This window comes from Podarcis vaucheri (genome assembly GCF_965113315.1).
Source record: "Podarcis vaucheri genome assembly, chromosome: 5".
Lineage (NCBI taxonomy): Eukaryota > Metazoa > Chordata > Lepidosauria > Squamata > Lacertidae > Podarcis > Podarcis vaucheri.
Window position 1 is genome coordinate 63,334,748 of NC_138763.1, and position 20,771 is coordinate 63,355,518.

The 20,771-nt window shown below is 44.1% G+C and overlaps 1 protein-coding gene across 4 annotated transcripts in view; it reads left to right on the forward strand.

Annotated features, from left to right (window-relative positions):
* The first annotated feature begins 770 nt into the window (after positions 1 to 770).
* The window catches only part of INPP5A (inositol polyphosphate-5-phosphatase A), a 235,039-nt gene continuing 215,038 nt past the window's right edge, over positions 771 to 20,771 (forward strand). The window contains exon 1 of one of the 4 annotated variants that reach the window (XM_082225339.1): positions 771 to 1,728. In XM_082225339.1, the coding sequence (XP_082081465.1) occupies positions 1,654 to 1,728 (75 nt within the window). In that variant the 5' untranslated portion in view covers positions 771 to 1,653. The remainder of the gene's footprint in view (positions 1,729 to 20,771) is intronic. The other 3 variants (XM_082225341.1, XM_082225340.1, XM_082225342.1) reach the window with 3 other exon arrangements.

Consider the following 20,771-nt stretch of genomic DNA (forward strand, 5'->3'; position numbering starts at 1 on the left):
AAACAAAAGGAATTGTAGCTCAGTGGCCGAGCATCTGCTTCAAATGCAGAAGTACCAGGTAAAATCCCCAGGAGCTTTAGGTAAGGCTGGCAGAGAGACCAGTGCCTGAGATCTGAAGACTGGATTCCAGTCAGACTATAATGACCAGTGATTTGACTCAGCCTCAAGCAGTTTCCCCTGCTTCTATATATCGAAAGTGTATTATACGACCCTTAATTAATTCCCTGAATATTCAGAACATCACTGCAATGATGTCATCTGTTTATGCAGAGGCAACAGGAAACCAGATGTCCTATCCTGGAGATCTCTTTTTTAATTGAGTGCTATACTAACGTCGAAACAGCACTGTTTTTCCCCCTCGACTTTTAGTATAGGACGCAAAAGCCCCGGTTAATATTATGTAGATTCACACGGAGAGAAAAAATGCGCTGAAGCGCTAGTTAGTAGAACGGCTGGCAGATAAGTTTCACCTGGCATTCAAAAGCACACGAGCGTATGGAAAGGTTCAACAATCGTGCGGCGTGCTCCTGCGTTAAACACATCCGACCCGGCGTTGCAGACGCCAGTTCCACAGCCGCGCGAGTTGCGTAATTCGCTGCCTCTTCCGAAGGCGCGAAGCTGAAGAAACCACCCGCCGATTACACACACAGACACAGACACACCCCCCTACTTCAGTGCAGCAAAAGCAACCGCAGGCCAACCTCTCCCTCCCCTCGCAACCCCCTGCACTCGAAGCACGTTATTGCCGCCCCCCGCCCCCACCCCAAACACCGAAGCAGCAGCAGCAGCCGCCTGTGGCTGGGGACTGCTCGGTCGAGCCGCTCTAGCGGAGCGGCGTTGCCCTTTTAAGACGAGCCGTGTCAGGCCCGTGACGTCAGAGGAGTGCAGAGATCTAGTCGTCGCGGCTGCTGCTCCTCTTTCTGTTATTGCAGGCAAAGGCTGGGAAGAGGAGGAGGAGGACGAGGAAGAGGAGGGGTGGCTTCTCCGGCTGCATCGAGCGGTTCCTCTGCCTGGGCTGCTGCCCCCCTGGAAGCGAGGACGCCGCCGCCGGGCACTGCCCCCTTGCCTGCCTGCCTGCCTGCCTTCCTTCCTCCCTCCCTCCCTCCGCCAAAGAGTTTCCTTTGTATTTCTGGAGGGCTTTGCCATGCACAAGGATCCGGCAGCAGCAGCAGCAACGGCCAGCGGCAGGAGGAACTTTCCCAGCCGGAGCCAAATGGCTGCGAAGGGGGCGATTTAAGAGCGAAGTCCGCTTTCCCCTCCTGCCCGACGGCTGCAGCAGCGAGGAGGGAGGCAGCCAGCTAGCCAGCCAGCGCGGGCGGGGTGGGGGATCACCCAGCCCCCCTGAGACGGGGCGCTCAGCCCGGATGCCGGCGCCCCTGCTGCCCCCGGCGGGAGAAGTGCGAGGGTCTCCTCCCTCCGCTGGGGCGCCGCCAGCCGGCGCGTAAAACGCCTCTGCAGAAGCCCATCCGAGGCGAGCACTTGGGCGAACTTCCCTCGGACTCTCTGATCTCCCGCCGTCGGAGTGCACGGCCCGCTGGCCTCCTTGCCCGCGATTATTTCCGTGCAGTTCGGAGGTGGGGTGCTGCTTCGTCGTCTATTTAAACATACACGCGCGCGCGCGCGCGCACAGAGAAACTATTTTGGGCCAGGATCATGGCGATGAAAGGGACTGTCGCCAACACCGGGGTCTTGCTCGTGACGGCCAACGTGGGATCCTTGTTCGACGATGTGAGTAGCGGGGCTGGCCAGGCGACCGGGTCGGGGGTGGGGGGCTCCTCGCAAGCGCCGCGCGCGCAGGTGGGGCCCGGTCCCCTGCTGCAGATGGAGGCTCCGGGCGCGTTCGTGCGCCTTGGCTGCTTTGGGCAATGGTGGGTCTGGGTCCCTCTTTCTCTCTGCTGGCGACCATGACCGCGCCAGCCTGCCTACTTCCTTGGTGGCTCGGAAGCGGGGTGGGGGGTGGGGAAGGGGAGGAGGTCGGGGTTGAGCCCGGCGTGGCTTTTCTCCAGGTCCTAGCGCCCTTCCAGTGTCGGCTTCCCAGCGTCGCCTTGCGAGGAGAAAGCCCCACGGGCGGTTGGGCGGCAGCCCTGCCAAGCCGGAGCCCGTGCCTGCGCGGTGCCGCTTCTGGGGATTGACGCCTTGCGCGTCAGACTGGGGATTCCCTTTGGGCCGCCCCGCTCAGGAAGCGGAGAAGGACGGAGGCGAGTCGCGCCGCCTCCCCAAGAGCGCACCTAGCCTGGCTGACCCGGCGCGGCCGCTCCGCCCCGCCCGGCCCCTTCGGCGCTCTTCAGGAAGCCGCGCTTGGGGACGGCGAGAGGGCCAGGCCCGCTGTCCTCGACAAAGTTTTCCCTCTCTGTTCCCTAGTTGGGGCAGCCGCCCGCCGTTTGGGGGAGGGGGGATTGGCGGAGGGGGGATGGGGGGTCGCAGGACCTTCCCTCCCACGCACTTAAACCCCCGGCGTTACCCTTTTAATTGGTGCATCCTTTCTGCAGCCGCGTTGCCCATAGGTACTTGTGCAGCGTCTTGGTTCCAACAGCTTCTTTTTGTGGTTTCCCTGCAAAACTTGCCTAGAGGCGGTTCACACACTTGTTTTGCATTACACGTGAGCAGGGCCGGTGGTCCTCAGCTGTATGAACTGGCGGAAGAATCAGATGTGTGGTACCAGGCACGGAGGAAAGCCCTGAAGTAATGACCACCGTAGAAGTATAGTATCGGAAGGGAGCACCTTGTCCAACCCTCCTGCAATGCGGGGCTCTTTTGCCCAACTTGGGACTTGAACCCACGACCCTAAGATCAAGAGTCTCATGCTGAGCCGCTCTGAAATAACATTGTGTGCCAAAGTGAGGCGAGTAGACACAAATTGATATCTGTGGAGGGAGGTCTATGATGGCCCCCCTGCACATAGTAATCAATTTGGGTTGTGCTAATCACCCAGTGTGAACAAGTGCTATATAAATGAAGTTGTGGGAACTGCCTTTTCTTTGGGAACTGCGTCTTGCTGTCTTGACAGACTGGGCCAGGTTTTGAAACCTTGGAGCATTTGGGGAATGGGAGAAGGTATGACCACAACAGTGTAAATGTGTGCTGTATCTACAACCAGATGTGCACTCTTGATTGCAGGAAAATATGTGCTTTTTTGTTGCTAAAAGTTTTTCTGGGAATGAAAAAAGTTAAGCTGTGTCTTTGTTTTAGCTGAAAGAAGGTTATGCTTTTTTAAAAAAGTTGGTTGGAATGGTTAAAAAAAAAAGTCGCTTTCCCCAGATATATCTTTCAAATACAAATGCCCAGTGCCAAAAATAAAAGATGGGGAAGGGAGAGCAGAGAAGAAGGGAGAGGTTAATTTGCAGGGAGATGGCTTCATAAAAAGGTTTGTGCGCCAATGAGAGAAGTGGCTGCTAATCGCAAACTTCAGCATACAATGGAATATGTACTAATGTTTGCTTTTCTTTTCTTTCCTGTTCTATCTTTGTTTTGTTTTTGCAAGGAACAGCAGGTGCAAAAATAATGTTAATTGTGATGGGGTGTGTGTGTGTATCAATTCCTCCCGTGTGCCAGCCCTATTTATAAACATTTTTCCACTGTACCCAGGAAAGAAAGAAATCTTGTATTTCTGTTGGTCAAAAATATCTCCTCCATATCTGGGCATTCTGAGTTGTTATCTTGATATAATTTGAAGTAACTTACAAACCAAGAATGATTAGGATTTCTAGATTTTGTAAATTGCTTCCTGATAAGGATCTGTGGTAAAATAAATTCAGGTATAAAGTTTTTTTTAATTAAAAAAATAATCTAATTATTAAGTTGTATCCTAGTCCTGGATGTGAACCCGGGGCACATGTTGTAGTAACCTTGCTTAATATCTTGTTCCAGATATTTGAGTAAAGGATGGCAGTTTTAGTTTTTAATGCCATTTCTCCAGATTAGTTTAAGGTGTTGCATTACTTCAGTTTAAATGGAATGGTTTCATTCAATTTAGGTGGCTGTTCACGTTTTAGGGATCTTGGTTGCCTCCTTTATTGCACTGACCTACTGCAGCACTTACAATACCTGGGGGTTAGAGGTTCTCCATAGGAGCTTTGCGTGTTTTCTAGGCCTAAGACTGTAGTGGAATCACATGATGCTTTGTAATAACACATGCACTACTCACTTAGGACAGGTCCACACCATACACTTAAAGCACATGACCCCTCCCAAAGAATCCTGGGAGCTGTACTTTTCCTACTCATAGAGGTACAATTTATAGAACCATTAAAAACTAGCTCCCAGGATGTGGGGTGGAGAGCCATGTGCTTTTAATGTGGGGGGGGGGGTCAGATGCGATTTAAATATATGGTTTGGTGTGGATCTACCAATACAGTAATCTTTTCTCAAACTGTTATGCAGCTTAGTGCCCTTTCAGTCAGGTGCGCCAAATGCTTTGAAGCCTGAGAACTGGGAGGAAAATTAGCTTCCATTGGCTGCTTTCATTCTCCCATGAAAGAACAAAAGATTCCTGCAGAACATCCCACTAAGTGATCTTAGAAACATAAAGGGGAAAAAAGTCCTGTTTCCAAGTAGTGGACTTCCCAGATGCCTCTGGGAAGTCTCCATGTGGGATATTAATACAACAGCTCTCCCCCATCATGTGTCTGGTATTCAGTGATATATCGCTTCTCAGTCATGGCTAATGGGATTGTTAATGATTATTTCAGTTGAGTCTGGATGACTCGATGTCTTTCAAGGTCTCTAAGGCAGTAGCCCTCAGCAGATCCTGTGGCAGTGAATGCCCTAAGACGGGGGTAGGCAACCTAAGGCCGTGGGCCGGATGTGACCCAATCGCCTTCTCAGTCCGGCCTGCTGATGGTCTGGGAATCAGCGTGTTTTTACATAAGTAGAATGTGTCCTTTTATTTAAAATGCATCTCTGGGTTATTTGGGGGCCTGCCTGGTGTTTTCACATGATTAGAATGTGTGCTTTTATTTAAAATGCATCTCTGGGTTATTTGTGGGGCATAGGAATTCGTTCATATTTTTTTTTCAAAATATAGTCCGGCCCCCCACATGGTCTGAGGGACAGTGGACTGGCCCATGGCTGAAAAAGGTTGCTAGCCCTTGCCCTAAGTTAACTATGCATTGTGTAAAAACAGTGCTTCCTTTGGTTTGGTTTGAAATATACTGCAACTCAGCTGTATACAATGTGCTATTTATTTATAAAATTCTCAAGATACTTTCTCACATGTTGATGTGAAAATGCTGGATTAAGCTTTGTTAGGCCAAAATCTATTTACCTAAAAGTTACTAAGATTTTGTTTAAATAAATAGGCAGCAATGTTTGATTTCCTTAGGCTGCATTCACATGGCAATGGTGTTTCCATTTTAATGGCGTTCCTCTAACTGTTAATTTCCATGTTGCCTTTCAGCTGTCACGCAGTAGAAAAGCCAGTTCTGGAACTATAGTGGAATATAGTTCGTTATTTCAGCGTTATTTGCAAACAGATTTTTTTAATGAAAGCAACTAGCATAGAGAAAACTTACAGTGCTAAACTTGGACTGTATTCCACTATAGTCCCCCCCCCCCCGGAAAAAAAAATCTGGTGCCAAATCCAAAGTAGAAAAGGATTATGGATCAGCACAGCATTTGAAGTGGGGTAGTAATCCATCCCAATTACTTTTATCAGATGTAAATGAATCTGGCAAACTATTGAAGTGAAACCAGTCCATTTCCTCTCCCCACCCTACAATTTAGCACTGAATGAGCAGCTTTTCTAGCAATAGGTCTTCACATCTGGGCCCAAATTCAGCGCAGGACTTGCCAGGTATCAGTCCTTACAGAAATACCTCTGAAATTAGAGTCTAGATTAATTTATATTCTTCCGAGAAAGAAGAAGAATTCTAAATGAGGAGAGTACATGACTGAGAATGAAAACAGTCCAGACAACTGAGGGAAATACGACTGGTCTGAGGAGTGTTTAGCTTCTTTGGTGGGGCCTGTAGATTGACTAGAAAGTTTTCATTGCCCAAGAACGTGATGTTCCCATTGTTATCTAGAAGCCTGGTAACTCCTGGCTTGCTGAACCCAGTCTGAATGCCTCTAGGTATACAATCCCTGCTGACTATTCTTAAGAGCTGCTCCTTGGTGTGTCTCCAGTAATTTATAATGCCACACAGAGACCGAGAACCAAGTTCCACTTTTCCTTGGATGTGTAATTTGCTAGCTGTGTTAGAATTAGAGAAAACATTCTGGGTTCTCTTCTGCAGCACCCTTGCATGGTGCATCCGGAGCTGGTTCCTGTGGGTTGGAGGTGGTACCTCTCAGGGGTGGCTGACACTTTTCAACCCAAAGCCAACATTGACCTGTAGCCCAACCCTCTGGGGTTTTTGGTCAAATGTGGGTGTACCCACCTCTCATGCGTCACTTAAGTAATGAGTGTTTGGAGATGTACAATTTCATTAAGAAATAAGTCTTGGTGGTCAATGGGGCAAACTCCTTGGAAAGTGTATACTGTATTGTATAGGATTGAAGCTATGTTCTAAAATGGGTATCTTGTGCATATCTGAGTAAACATGTATGCATTTGCCAGGCTCCCCAGACAGCCTGTTAGATTATGTCTGGTCTTTATTGAGCGTTCATTCTGATTTGTTGGGTGGGGAGTGCACACAACGATTCTGATTTGCTTACAGGGTGTTTATAAGTCTTTATGTTGGTCATTTGTCAATCCCTTGCTTCTCGGTGCATTTACTCATCACTTTCCTGACTGAAAAAGGTCTGCAGGGTGGTATTTTAAAAAAAATGGATTTGTTATGCTGGCGCAACAGAGTTTCTTAATCCACTTGAACTGTGTAAACCTAAATTTTCCAGTGCACGTGTGAATCCCTCCCACAAAATACTGTCAGCCCAGAGGCACCCTTTGCTACACATGCCTGTTCAGTGATGCTCATATGTACCTAAAACAGGACATTGCCTCTGCATGTGTAGAATATCTTCAACCTAAAGCAGATGCATGAAGTTCAGCGTTGGGTAGGGATATAAAGTAGTCCGAACATTTCTGGATTTCCCCCCGCTTCTTCCCTAGAGCTTGTTGCTGTTGGAATCAAGGCTTGGAAATTGAGCGGTCAAAAATCTGGAATTGTGACAATAATTAAGAAACATTATGAAGTGAAATGTGACCGGTTTCGAGGTCTTAAGCTCTGAGGTTTGGCATTTATAAACTACCAAATGATTACTTTGCTTGTTTCCTATTACTTGGAGCGGGAAAAAGAATCTATTGTGTATTTGACCCCGAGATTATGATAAGTGGTTGCACTTACAAATGAGGAACCACTATTGGTGGATGTGAACAATTCATTACATTTAAGAGAACTGACTGAAAATACACTTTCCCCCTCTTCCTGATTTTGTTTACAATATGGTTTTGATTAGCCATAATAATCATTTGAGAATGGTTTTGTTATCTAATCTGCTTCGTATTAGAATATTGCTGAACGGAGGGTGTACTTGTTTGCCTTGCTTTTTTGTTTATTCCCATGGTTGATGCAAACAAGCACCAAAATGGTGACACACAGGATGGTTTCTGTGCCCATTTACATACATCCTGAGCTGTAAAACTGCCAACTGTTTTCTCTTGTCTTAACTAAACTAAGCGCTGTCAGATTACGATGGCTTCAGGTTTGTAGGAGAGAGATTGGGGAAAGATGCTAGTTGGTCATTTGCATCTACCTGTTTTGCTTGGTGCACTCTCAAAGGTGTGGTGTAGCTCATTGGGGATCTTGATTGAACTGTAAATGGCTTGAGACATGAGAGAGGATTCTGCATCTTCTGACTCCAGTATGCTGCTCAAATGATACCAAATGCCCTGTGGCTGCTGTTTCTGCTCCTTGAGAGGTGTATTTTTCCTCCCTGTGCATCTCTCTGAAGGGAAAGAATGATTGCACAGCTTCCCCACAGACTAAATGAATTTCATCCTTGGTTAACGGCTGTCTCTAATTTACAGCTATATAGCAGCATACACTTAAAATTTGGCTCTGCAGTAGTGCTGATGGCTTGGTCAAAGTGCGTTTGGTATTGGCCGACGGGCCTTGCCTTGAAAAGAGTCGGCCTTAGAAAAGAACAAGAGAAAGTCTGGGGCACCTCAAAGGCTAACACATGTTAGTATTTTATAAGTTTTGGTGGGCTAGGGTAGGCTGTAGTCTACAAGACCCTAGTCTGTGAAAGCTAATGCTGGAACATTATAATTAATATTTATTGGTCTCATTCTTACACTCAAGTTCCTCACAGTAAAAATCAAATCAAATAACAGAGACGGTACAATTAGGTTTTGTTTATTGCTGTTTTTATTTAAAATACTCACCCATCAATATATTTGAAAGGAACAAGTCCTACCCACTCCAAGTAAATGATAAGCCCAGTAAAGGCCACAGATTGCTTTTAAGCTTCCACAACACCTTTCATTTTTGTTACAGGCTCCTTGTCTGGAAATTCTTATAGAGACTGTGATTGTTGTATGTGTCATTCATCAAACTGAAACTGACTTATCGTGCTTCTGTTTGATTAAATTTTATTTCCCACCTTTCCACACAGATGATGTTCTCCAGTAGTCTTCCATCCAGGCACTGATTGGACCTAAACTAGCTTAGCTTCAGTGAAGTTCCTTTAAAGACTCAGACCCTGAGACTAATTCTCCACTGGAAACGAGGGGGGGGATTTACAGAGCAATCCTGAACCCCAGTGGGTGGGGAACCAGCAGAATGGCCGGAGCCACAGCCTAAGCATGCTCAGCCTGGTGGAGGATAAAATAACAACTCCATAAGGTGCAAAATGTTGAGAAATTTGCAGGCATCCCTGGAAATGCCAGCACTACCCACCAACCAGGGTCCATACTGGCAGTGGCACCCACACGCTGTCCACATGCAGAAATAAAGACAATGAACTCATGACAATGGGGTACGTTCTCAGCACACATAGTGATATTGCAGCCTCCTCAGTCCACAAACACGTCCAGTAGTGATCCCACTGCTGGCACCCCTACAGTCAAGGGTTTAAACCTTTTTGTGCTCCTCACAAGCCCTGTAATAGTGTATGACAACGTGACAGAGTTGGAGAACCACATAGCATACGGCTCTTTTGACAGAGGTCTGAAATAATACACACAGCCCTCCTTGAGAAGGTTTCATGATCCACCGTGGGAGCAAAGGGTTTAAGATCAGGTTTAGAGGGAAGCTAGTCTGCGGCTTTTAAATCGCTGTGGTATCTCTGGACTCTTAAGAGTTGACTGAGTATAGGTCCCATCTTTCTGTGTTAACTCTGATCTAGTTTGCAACAGCACCTGTGTAGTTTGCAAAATCTGGATCTTGTTCAGTGTTACGTTGCCTGTGCTTTGAGCAGGGGCGGATCCACTATGAAACTAATGAAGCTTAAGCTTCGGGGGCCCTAATCCTAGGGGGGCCTCAGAAGCAACTTGCTTAAAAATGTAGGCCCAATTTGAGCTGTGCAACTCAAATTAATTCTTTGTTGTCTATATTTCAACAATCCCAAAGTTTGATAGTCAGTAACACAGTAAAGGTAGAGTGTCAACATCTGAGATTTAAAGAAAAATCTGGGATTTAGTAGGGGTGTGGGGGGGCGTTCTCTCATGGAACAACCCCATTGGATAATATAATTGGTTATCCAGACCTCGTTGCTGGTTGTGTAGAGCCCCCCATAACAGTTCAAGCTTCAGGGGCCCCCCAAATGTAGGTCCCCCATTGGCTTTGAGTCACGAATTTACGCATGTCTTCATTCAGAGGCTTCTTTGATTTTGGAGAGTCTGATTTAGTAGTGCAGACTTCCATGCTTGGAGGAGGAATCTGTGGGCTGGTCCCAGCCTGGGGCAACATTTTGGCAAGCCCTTTAAGGCCCTACTCCCTGGGAGGAAAATACTCTTGCTAAGCAACAGAGGGGAAGGGTCAGGTGACAAAAAGCAACAAAGCAAAAACCAGTGACATGGAGCTTCTATATGACACAAACACGTAGCAGGACTGTTCTCTAACCACTCAGCTACAGCAGAAGACAGTCTGCCAGTGTAGCGGTGCTTCAGCCAAATCCTAAAGCCCCTTAGCTAGCAGAACGCAAATACAGTGGTACCTTGGGTTACATATGCTTCAGGTTACATATGCTTCAGGTTACAGACTCCATCAACCCAGAAACAGTACATTGGGTTAAGAACTTTGCTTCAGGATGTGTTGCGGTGGTGGCGGCGCAGCAGCAGCAGGAGGCCCCATTAGCTAAAGTGGTGCTTCAGGTTAAGAACAGTTTCAGATTAAGAATGGACCTCCAGAACGAATTAAGTACGTAACCAGAGGTACCACTGTATAGGATTAGGCCCTTCTTTTTTAAGTTGTTGCTTAACTGATTATTATTTTTTTTAGTCTGCTGCTGTAAAATGATTGTTTCCGCACATACCCTAGCATTGTGTAGAGAGGTGCCTTTCCTTGTGTCATATCATACTGGTTAGGAATTTGTTTATGGAGAAACGCTGTCTGATACACTATATCTTCTTTATTCTGACTTTGCTATGCATTTTCTTCACCCTGTTTTCTGAAGTTTCAAAATGAACAAGCAAGCAAGCAAGCAAGCAAACTGGAGGAACGTCAAAACAATTGTTTTCCTATCTGGGATGGGTGGGAAAAGAAATTGTAGCAAATGGAAAATAGAACAGGAAGATTGAAATCCTTTCGCTTATTCTGTTTGCATATAGGGGTGGTTGAGGTCCAAAACTAGGTATCAATTGCTTTAGGTTGCTTTTAATGCTGCTGGATGAGAAGATCTCAGGATGGGGCTGGAGAAAGAGAGGATCAAGTGTTTGTTTTTCAGTGTAGGGGATTTCTAAAGGAAGGACTATGGTCCTTCAATCTGCTGATCCTAGCACTTGATCTTTTGAGTACTGGGTTGGTGGCTTCGTCTGCCCTATGCTCCACTAAATCTGCTGTGTTTGTGTACATGGTCATGGATCACAAGCCTTGGCATTTTATTATATGCATAGATCTTGCCAGCTGCATGATTGAGCCTATCCATGTGTGTGCAGCTACGTTTTGTCACCTCATGTCCATGGAAGGCATATGCAGTCAAGAATGCTTGGGTATTTAAATTGTCTTCTGCATGACTCCTGTATTGTTGCTGATATTCTAAGGAAATTGCTGTGTGCTTCCCATTTCTATGACTGGTCAGAATTTTTGGAGGCCTGGCTAGTTTATCTAGGATTACCGTAGCTTCCTTTGGAAGGAGGCCTGGCTAGAAGAGACTGCCTTGAGTTTATTTACAAATATACAGTGCAGTGGCTTCACCACTTCTACAAGCAGAAGATCCACTGCCTCACATGAGTGAGACACCCATCAGGATTCCCCAAGCTGGTGCCCTCAGTCAACTTCAATGCCCATCAGTCCCAGACAGCATTGTCCAATGGTCAAGGGATGATGGGAGTTGTACTCCAAAACAGCTGGAATACGCCAGTTTAGAGAAGGCCATTCCAAGCCTTCTGTTCACTCACCTTGAGTCATACTGGATCATTACCTGGAAGCTTTGCCTGACAAAAAGTGTGTCTGGGAGGGTTTGAACAGCATTAATAACACTGTTATTAGCTGCCAACCAGGTGACATTTGCATAAGGAAAAATAGTTCAAAATTTGTCCAAACATCAATTTTCCAAATTGAACTGTGTGTGCATTTTTTAAGGCAAAGGTGAATTTTTGAAAAAAGAGAATTTGCCAATCATCAGTGTGATGCTTACATACCCACCACATTTTATAACTATGGACTGCTCCATAACTATCCGTATTGAAACATGAATGCTTTATGTTCTTATCTCTTGTGGCCCAGTGAGTTGTTAGGTGTTCAGCAGTTTTGTAAATAGCTGCTTCCCTCGTTGGTTGCTTGTGATGGTTAAGAATTGCATCTGGGTGACCAAAAAGGAAAACACAAGTGCAGACACATGTTTTAAAGGATCCGTACTAGTGAGGAGTAAAAACATGCCACTTTGCTGTTTGCTTTGAGTTTTGACTTCCCCTTGAAACCTTCTGTGGGTGGCCTTGTGGTCTTTGGGGCCTGAACTCAGCGGTTCTTGCAGTAGCAGGATAACTTTCCCCCCGTTGGCCTGTGTGTGGTATTCGTGGTGTGTTGTGCAGCAGTAACGGGTGCATTGGAGCAGCTATAAGGAGTGTGGTTGCTTCTGCATTTATCTGACAGTGTTGCTTGCCATATGGGGAGGGCATTTTTGAAGCCTATAGATGCAACATTCCTCCAGCGCGTGAGAGAGGGAGAGAAATAGCTGCCCTGCAGCCTTCATTCATGCAATGAAGAAAGCTACTGATGACTTTAACAGGGGCTGTTGACTGGAGTTGTCATCTGGTTGAAGAGTTATTTTGTGCTTTCAACAGCAGCATGATGTACAGACACGGGCATGTGGTAATAGTCTCTTTCTGACACCTGAAAAGTGCAGTCTGGCCAATCTGTGTGACCGGCATGCCAGCCTCAGCCCCACTTATCCCCTGGCAGCAGGGATGGCTATCCAAGTGATTATGTTCAGAAGTCAAAATTATGCAATCAATCCACATTATTGACAGTGATTTATAACTGGTCCTGTTTGAACAATCTTTCCTTCCCTCCTTCCTTCCCTTCCTTCCTTCCTTCCTTCTTTTGCCAGATCAACATTGCCCTCTGAACCCAAACTGCTTGGTTCTTGCTTGGTTCTCATATCTTGAGAGGGTGAGGCCCTGTACATTTAGGGATAGAAAGGTGGTTTGGGGAGCTTCCTTCTGATTCCAAAGTACATGGCATAAGCCTACGTATACATGTATCCTGCTGCTGTCTGGGGAGATACAGAAGCAGCAAGGACCCTGAGTAATACCTTGGTCTGAAATAATCTGGGTTTAAGATCCAGAGAAGAAACCTTCATGGCTGACATTGCAGCTTTTTGCTGCAGCAGGTGTATGGGGGAAGAGAGATTCCTATTCCACTGTTTTGTTTTTCGTAAGTTTGCCCAACTTAATAACGCAGAGTGAATTCATAGGCAAACCTATGCACCTTTCCCAAATGTCTCAAACATTGTGGAGAAACCATAGGACATCAGGAATAGCTGCCTCCCACAAATAAAAATAAGTGCGGTAATTCTACCTACAACAGAAGTTAGGCTCTCCGTGTCTAGACAGGGGTGCAGCTGGACTACTAGTTGAAGCTGATAGAAAAGGCACTCCATCCCACCTAGACCACTTGAGATTCAGGCACCAGCAATTCTGCTAAATTATACTCCTGTTCCTTCAATGTAATCCCATCCAGAGCAGGCCATATCCCATCCATCCCATCAAGGAACCCACCCACTAACAGTGCCCCAGTCTTGCCTGGATTAAGCATTAAGTGTGTGTTACGGGGGGGGGGGGAGTGCATGTTTGGTTAGTGCTTACATGTCAGAGTATCCCATATAGAAAATTCAAGTGGATACTGGATTGGTGCAGTCTCTCTGCATCCCTGCCAAAGGCTTGAGCTAGCCTCATACAGTTAATTCGTAGAGCTTGGGTTTGTTTGTTTTTTAAGATCAAGAATCTTGGTGGACGTTAGTTGTTTTTCTTTAGTAAAATCAGCCACCTCATTTTCAGCCATGTTTGCAAACTGTAAGTCCTTTGGGATGTTGAAATGCAGGTCCCCCTTACAGACCTCTTCTTCTACTTCATTGCAGCAAGCTGCCTAATTTTAGAGATCTAGCAATCCCCATGGGAACCACAAAACTAATTTTCCCATAGGAACGTCTGGCAAAGTAAACTTTACTTCGTTTTAGACGTATGTTCTCGGGGTTTTTAAAAGCCTGTTATCTGTGCTGGCTTTTGGCTTGCTTCCCTCTTGTGCCCCTGCCCCCACCCCCATTACTATAATTTTATTTAACAGCTGAAACGCCCGAGGATTAGTCTCTGCGCTGCTTGCACACAACTTTATTTGCTGACGTGTCTTTGTCTGTTTATCCCACCTTCATTTCATTTTTCATTTTTTTATTTTTGGCGTTTGTTGTTTCTTTCTGGTGAAATTCAACAGTGAATAATTTTTGGGGTGTTGCCTTAATTGAGAAGTTGGCAAAAACGGCAGGCGCTAAAAGGAAACTTTAACATGGCTTGGAGCAAGTACTAACAACAGTGCTCTGATGTGACTTGCTAATGAAGATGTTGCACTTCTAAAAAAAAAAATTATACAGTTGGTACAGATGAAAAAAGGAAGGGCCTTGTTCTGAATGTTAAATAGAAGACTTTCAACATCTCTGAGGAAAAATTCTTTGTCAGGGGTAGCCAATGTGGTATCCTTCAGATGAGAAGGACAAAATGCTCAAAGGGACAAATGTACAAACAGTATTCCATATTAATATGCGTTTGTAGCCTTGATTTTGTTTTATGGAATATTTATTATCTATTTGTATATTTGCAACTCTCCTTTGAACATTTTATCCTTGCTTTCTCTATGGTCCTTTATTGTTAAGGAGAGCACACTCTTTCCCCCTTGTGTAGGACTAAAATTCTTTTCATTCTTGACCATTGGCTATGCTGACTGAGACTGATGAGAGTTGTACCCAACAACATTTGAACAATATGATTTTGACTTCCCCAGTTCTTACCAGGGGGAAATTCCTGGTGCCAAGCTTGGAGCTGTTGTGAAGCTGCACTGTTAATGTGGACTGTCAGTTGTTGTTTTTTGGCAGTAGGCCATTAGCATGTTGCAGATTTCCATGGACACGTGTGTGTGTGTGTGTGTGTGTGTGTGTGTGGTGGGGGCATGTCTTGCATTCTGCTCCCCTCAGCCGCCATAACTTCAGTGTAGGATTTTGCCTTTAATTCCCGTGAAGAGCAAATGTGATTTTGAGGAGGCTTCCTCTTAATCTCAAAATCTTCTCTGAGTTGAAGGGGGGGAAACTCCCTCCGCAGAAAGCAAAGATATCATCACCATGATTTTTTTCCACTACTTAAATTTACTAGTTGGCTGTAACCTATCTTGGAGTGTTTGTTTGTTCGTTTAAATTTTGCCTTCCCTCCTGTTTTACTCACATTTTATTTTTTACCAATTGCAGGAAGCAATTCTGTGTTCTGTCCAAAGTGCCAAGCAAGTGCTAAAAGCTTTTGTGGTTCTTAATATTTTTTTTGCACTGTGTGTCTCATGTCCTCTGGGAGATATGCAATCTGAACAGTGGAAAATGCTATCGGTCCATCTCTAGTGTACGAAAACAGAAAAAGCAAGCAGCTACGGAGTTTCTTCCCTCCTAGCGCTGCCCTTGTCAGGGGATAAACCCTTGTCCAGAAATGCAGCCCAGAAACAGCTGCTTTAATGAATGCCTCCATTTTTACACACACACACTCTCTCTCTCTCTCCCAAAACTGAATGTGTTTCTGTAGGATTCTACAATGATTTTACATAAGCTCATAACTGAGATTGTGCCTCTTCGCCGCACATTTTCCAAAAGCACTCTTTCTCTTATTGTGGGAGGATTCTGATATTTCTCCTCCCGAAGGTGAACTGATGTGTTGAGTGCTAGCAGGACTGTAACCAAAATTGGGCTACTGGGAAATGAGAGGAAGGCGTTAGCATGCACTGGGGACCGTGGAGGTATGCAGAAATAATAATACTAGTATAACAACAACAACGACAACAACAACAGGAGCGTCCAAGCAGCCCAAAGAGAACTAAACATGCTCAGTAGCCAGGGGAGATTGATGATGAGTTGGAAAAACAGAAGAGAAAAACGAGGGAGGGGGATAAATATATTGCTGGAGGGCTGTATGTACTGAAACATTTTGTTGCAGGCCTTGTTGGAGACATAATGTGCAAATATTTTTATTATGGCCAAGAGAACTGGAAGATTCTCCTACTTATAAAAATAGATGATTGTATATGCTGTGCAGATTCTGTGATCTAAACAATAAACCTGATGTGCAGTATTTCCTTTCCTTGCACTTGTTTTCTCTCCCTGCCTTCCAACACAATCTAGGGCACACAGTCTAGTGTGTTTATAGGGCACTCCGGGTTCTGCATTCTCTATTTCATCTGGTGACTTCCCTTTTCAAAGAACTTCCTCACCCCAGTGTGTTGTATACTAGTTTTGGATTAGTCTCATGGAACTACACTTCCCAGGATTCCCTGAGGAAAGGAACGACTATTTAAGCCAGTTATTAAGTCTGTGGTGTAGCTATGGCTCAAGACTCCATGACACCATTATGTGGTATGATTTTAGCATGACAATCAGAAGTCTTCTTCCAACTTACGCCAACTGGAAAAGGAGCTAATAATTGAGTTACTAGTAAGCTTTGCTCCTCACAGATGTGAAAAACTTCCCATAAAAGAAAATTGTTCTGCTATAGGAGAACATTCCTCTCTTCCAAAGCCCCTCCAATTCTGTTCTGCAACTTAGCCTGCTATTGAGCAAGGAGAGCAGAACTATTTATTTGCCGATCTTGTATACGCTTCATAGCTATTAAAGCTGTCACAGTAGCAGTTGGATTCCCCACCCCCAAGAGGAACAGGAAGCCGTTGCTGAAAGCTGACCTGACAAACTCCTGCAGATAAGTAGCTTTCTTGCATCCTTGAATGGTAAAAGGCTTTCTGATCCATGCAATTGTGTTTATGAGAAGATGAGTAAGAGGAAGTATCAACATTCATTTAAGATTCTAGGGCGAACATTCTGTATTGAACACAAACGTATTTTGGGGGGGGGGGATGATTCCTAAGGAGGAAAAAACGCACAAGGAAAATAGTTGGAAATGGTCATCCATGTGGAATTTCATGGGGGGGGGATTCGAAGACAGGTGAATCATTAAATAATCAGCACCCCTTTAAAAATAAATAATATAAATAAAAGTTTGTTTATTTTGGCCAGATTATGAGACAAATGTGTCATTTGCAGTATCACACTGATGTGCAGCGATCCAGTTGCTCTGCTGGTTATTGCTTCCCTCTTCAGTGTTCACTTCCAGGCCTGTTATCCGTGGCAGTCTTGGCCTTCTGGACCAAGCTGAAGCAAAATGCTATTTCCTTAATATAAGGGACAGTTTTGGTTGCTAGGAAACATCTTGGTTCCCTTGTATAGGAGTCCCAGAACCTGCTTGCCAGTTGGAGATAGGAGTTTCATTTTGACAGGTACAGTTAGAGGTTGGGGATTAATCTGTTGGCCTCTGATGACACAAAGGATCAGGAAGTCTCTCTGATGAAAAAAGAGTAACGTTTTTTTCCCCATCTTAGAGGTAAGGGTCATTTGGTGAGAAGCTCTAGGTTTTTCAAGCTCAGTCTAGGTTCCCTAAGCTTTAGGTTTCCCAAAGATTTCCCTTCCTTGCTAGTTCCTGGAAGTTTCCTACTTGCATAGGCTCAGGAGAAGCTTTTTTTAAAAAAAATATATATAGCTTTATTGATTTCTAATATATAACAATTACAAAAGAGAGAGGGAGAGAAAAGATACAAAAGCAAAATCCACAATTCGCCCCCCTCCCCAGGACAGATCAATCTAGTTAAGTTTGCCAAAGCTCAATCTGTGATTTCGGTAGGATTATCAGTAAAGTATTTTATAAAATAAAATCATCTACATCATTTGTATTATTCAATGCATGTAAACTGTTATTTTTTCCTGATAGAAATAGAAATTCTGTTTCCAATGAGAGATACACAGATATTCCAATCCTTTCCAATTCTGTGCTGCTAGCAGGCGTGTCACTACTAAAAGAAAAGTAATTAGGTCTTTATAACAAAGGTCAGCTTGCCCTTCTTTAAAAATACTTAACAGTCCCAAACTTGGGGTACACTCCACATTTTGACCTGTAATGTAGCTTTTTTCTGTAAACATCCTCTGCCAGAAGGGCTTTATATGTTCACATGTCCGCCACATGTGAAGTGTTGTACCTAATACTATTACAGCCTCTCCAGCACAATGGTGGGATAGTTTTATTAATATAACTACACCGTAATGGTGTCCAAGGCCATAAGATTGGTAATTTAAATGTGTTTGCTCATATCTTAAGTTGATACTGATTTTAGTGGGTTTTTTAGCCCACAAATTATTCCAATCCACCTCTGCAGCCCCTATCCCTAGATCAGATTCCCATTGCTGTTTTAAAGAGTTTCAACCTGCAATTATTAATCATTAGTATTATATATATAATTTTTCATATTCATATTCATTTGTATGTAAAATCCAATTTTCAAAGGATGTCAAAGGTCTTGTGGCATAAGTTCAGGAGAAGATTGCGTGGAGAGATCAGGCTGAAACATGAATCTTCTGCTGATTGCTTTCGTTGGCCATTCTGTTTCAAGGTAAACATTGGCAGTATGAGTGCAGCTAAACCACACGTGGAGATGTGCAAGATCTCTTTAGATATGAAAGTGGAACAATTGTTCATGCTTAATGTTGGATTACCCAGTTTGTGAAATTTGCTGGGCGACTCACAATTCCGTAACCATTTTAAAATATCCAGCTGCCGGATCAGACCAAACATTCATTCAGTCCCGCTGGAAGGGCATTGAAGATAGCACAGTTCATTGCTGTAGATAGGTAACACAGAGTTGCTTTGTGGAGGCTGTGCATGTAGCCTTTCCCTTAATGCCATTTCCAGTTCAGACCAGCCAATGAAACGTGTGACAGCATCAGAGCAGAGACAGGAGAGTAACTGGCAGGAAAACAAGAGCAAGAAATGAAACCAATCACTTGGGAGCAGGCCTGCACTCCTCTAGACATTTGGCAATCTCTATGAACTTTGGGACTGAGTTCAAGGTTTGCCCATATACCTTAAAGTAGATTGCCTAGTTGCCAAAACACTCGTCAGTTTTCGAAAATACTGTACGAACAAACAAGCTTAACCTAGGACTTGGCAAGTTTGTAATAGGAACAGTTTTGCCTCAGAGCACTCAAGGGTTAATGATTTTAGTAAAGACCAGTTAATATTTTGAAGGATTAATTGCATAAAGACAGAATCTGTTCCAATGGTTAGCTTCCAAAAAAATGTATAAAGTTTAATGTTAGGTGACAGTGTTTATGTGGATAACACATGGAGATTACTTACAGACGGGACAAAGAAACCTCTGACAAAAAACATGTGTCAGGCTAAAACAAATTGCAGTGGCGTGGTTTTTATTTTATTTTTGTAGAGCTGGCACATTTCAGCTGCAAAATGTTCAAGTGGATGTGCCTCTTTATAAAACGCATTTTAAAACTATGACAGTGCTTGCAGTGTTGGGCATTTTTAAAAGGGTAGTTTTCCAGCTATCAGTATAATGTATACTCTCTAGGGTGTTTTCTTAATATTTTATTCAGAACTAACAATACAATACAAAATACCAGATCAAAAGATATTTCTATTTTACCAGCCCTGTTGCTCTATTTCTTTCCTTCCAAAGTGCTTGCAATTTGTTGTTGGCAGGCTTCCGTCTGTTTCGAGTGGCAATGGAGTGTACCTCTAGGGGTGAAGTCAAACTGCTGCGTTTGCCCAATCGCCTTCTAAATTCTGGATGGCCCAGGAATCAGTGTGTTTTTACCTGAGTAGAATGCGCCCTTTTATTTAAAATGCATCTCTGGGTTATTTGTGGGGCATAGGAATTTGTTCATTTTCTTTTTCAAAATATAGGCCGGCCCCGCACTAGGTCTGAGGGACAGTGGACCGGCCCCCTGTTGAAAAAGTTTGCTGAACCCTGTCCTAGGTGTTTGGTCTGCTGGAAACCAACTGCTTGCACTAGCAAGCATTGTGTCGTCGTCCTGTCCCCCCCCCCCAAAAAAAAAATCAAGTGGTTTGTTTTTTAATCCTCTTGAATACTTTCAGGTGTTTAAATCCGGAGTTTGGATTATGGCATTGTATTACGTGCAGATGTGAAAGAATGTATAAATCACAATTTCTGACTTCTTCAACATTTTCTTCACATTGAATTCTGTCTATTCTGAAGATCAGCTGTAATTGTGCACATAATTTACATCACATAATCTCTAGTGTATATTTTTGGAGACCACAGAAATTTCTTTGAGATGTTTTAATATAGCCCCTTGGAACGTTAATCTAATAAATATATCATGGCTTTTGGAATATCTTGCATGCTTTTTTTTTTAAAAAAATGTTAACTGAAAATTAAGGGTCAGAAGTTAGGGAGATCGACTAGTGAGTTGATTTTAAATTATGCAAATAGTTGGTTAATTGATTTGGCATGGAAAATGGACATCTAATCTCATTGGCACCCTGAAAGTTTGTGGGCAATGATCTATAACTTATAAACAGGAACAGCCTAGAATGACTATACTAGAGATAGCCAATGTGGTACCCTCAAGTTGGACTATAATTCCCATTATCCTTACAGGTGGGGATACTTGCTGGGGATGATGGGAATCCAACAACATCCAGAGGTTACCGTGTTGGCTGCTCCTGGACTAAAGGTTGATTGGATCCCAAAAGACGGCTGATATGAAAACTTGAATAAAGTTAATGTTATGTACCATGTAAAAAATGACCACAGCTCAATGGTTTGTCTCTAAAGCGCGTGCTATGTATCTCCAGCTAGGAAGTGTAGACAGTGCTGAGCTAAATGAACCAATGGTTTGATTTTGAGACGGCAGAGCCTTTTATAGAGCGACTTCTTATAATTTCCCCCCGTTTAGTGTGGATTCAAACCATGCTCTTCCAAAGAACAGTGGTGCATAACTTAAGCTTTGAGTTCGCAATGCATCTTACAAACTAAATGTAAAGTTATTTAACTAGTAAATAAATGCAAACATAAAGCTGCTATGGGCATGGCTAAATCCATAGCTATGTACCTGGATGCGCCCAATTATTG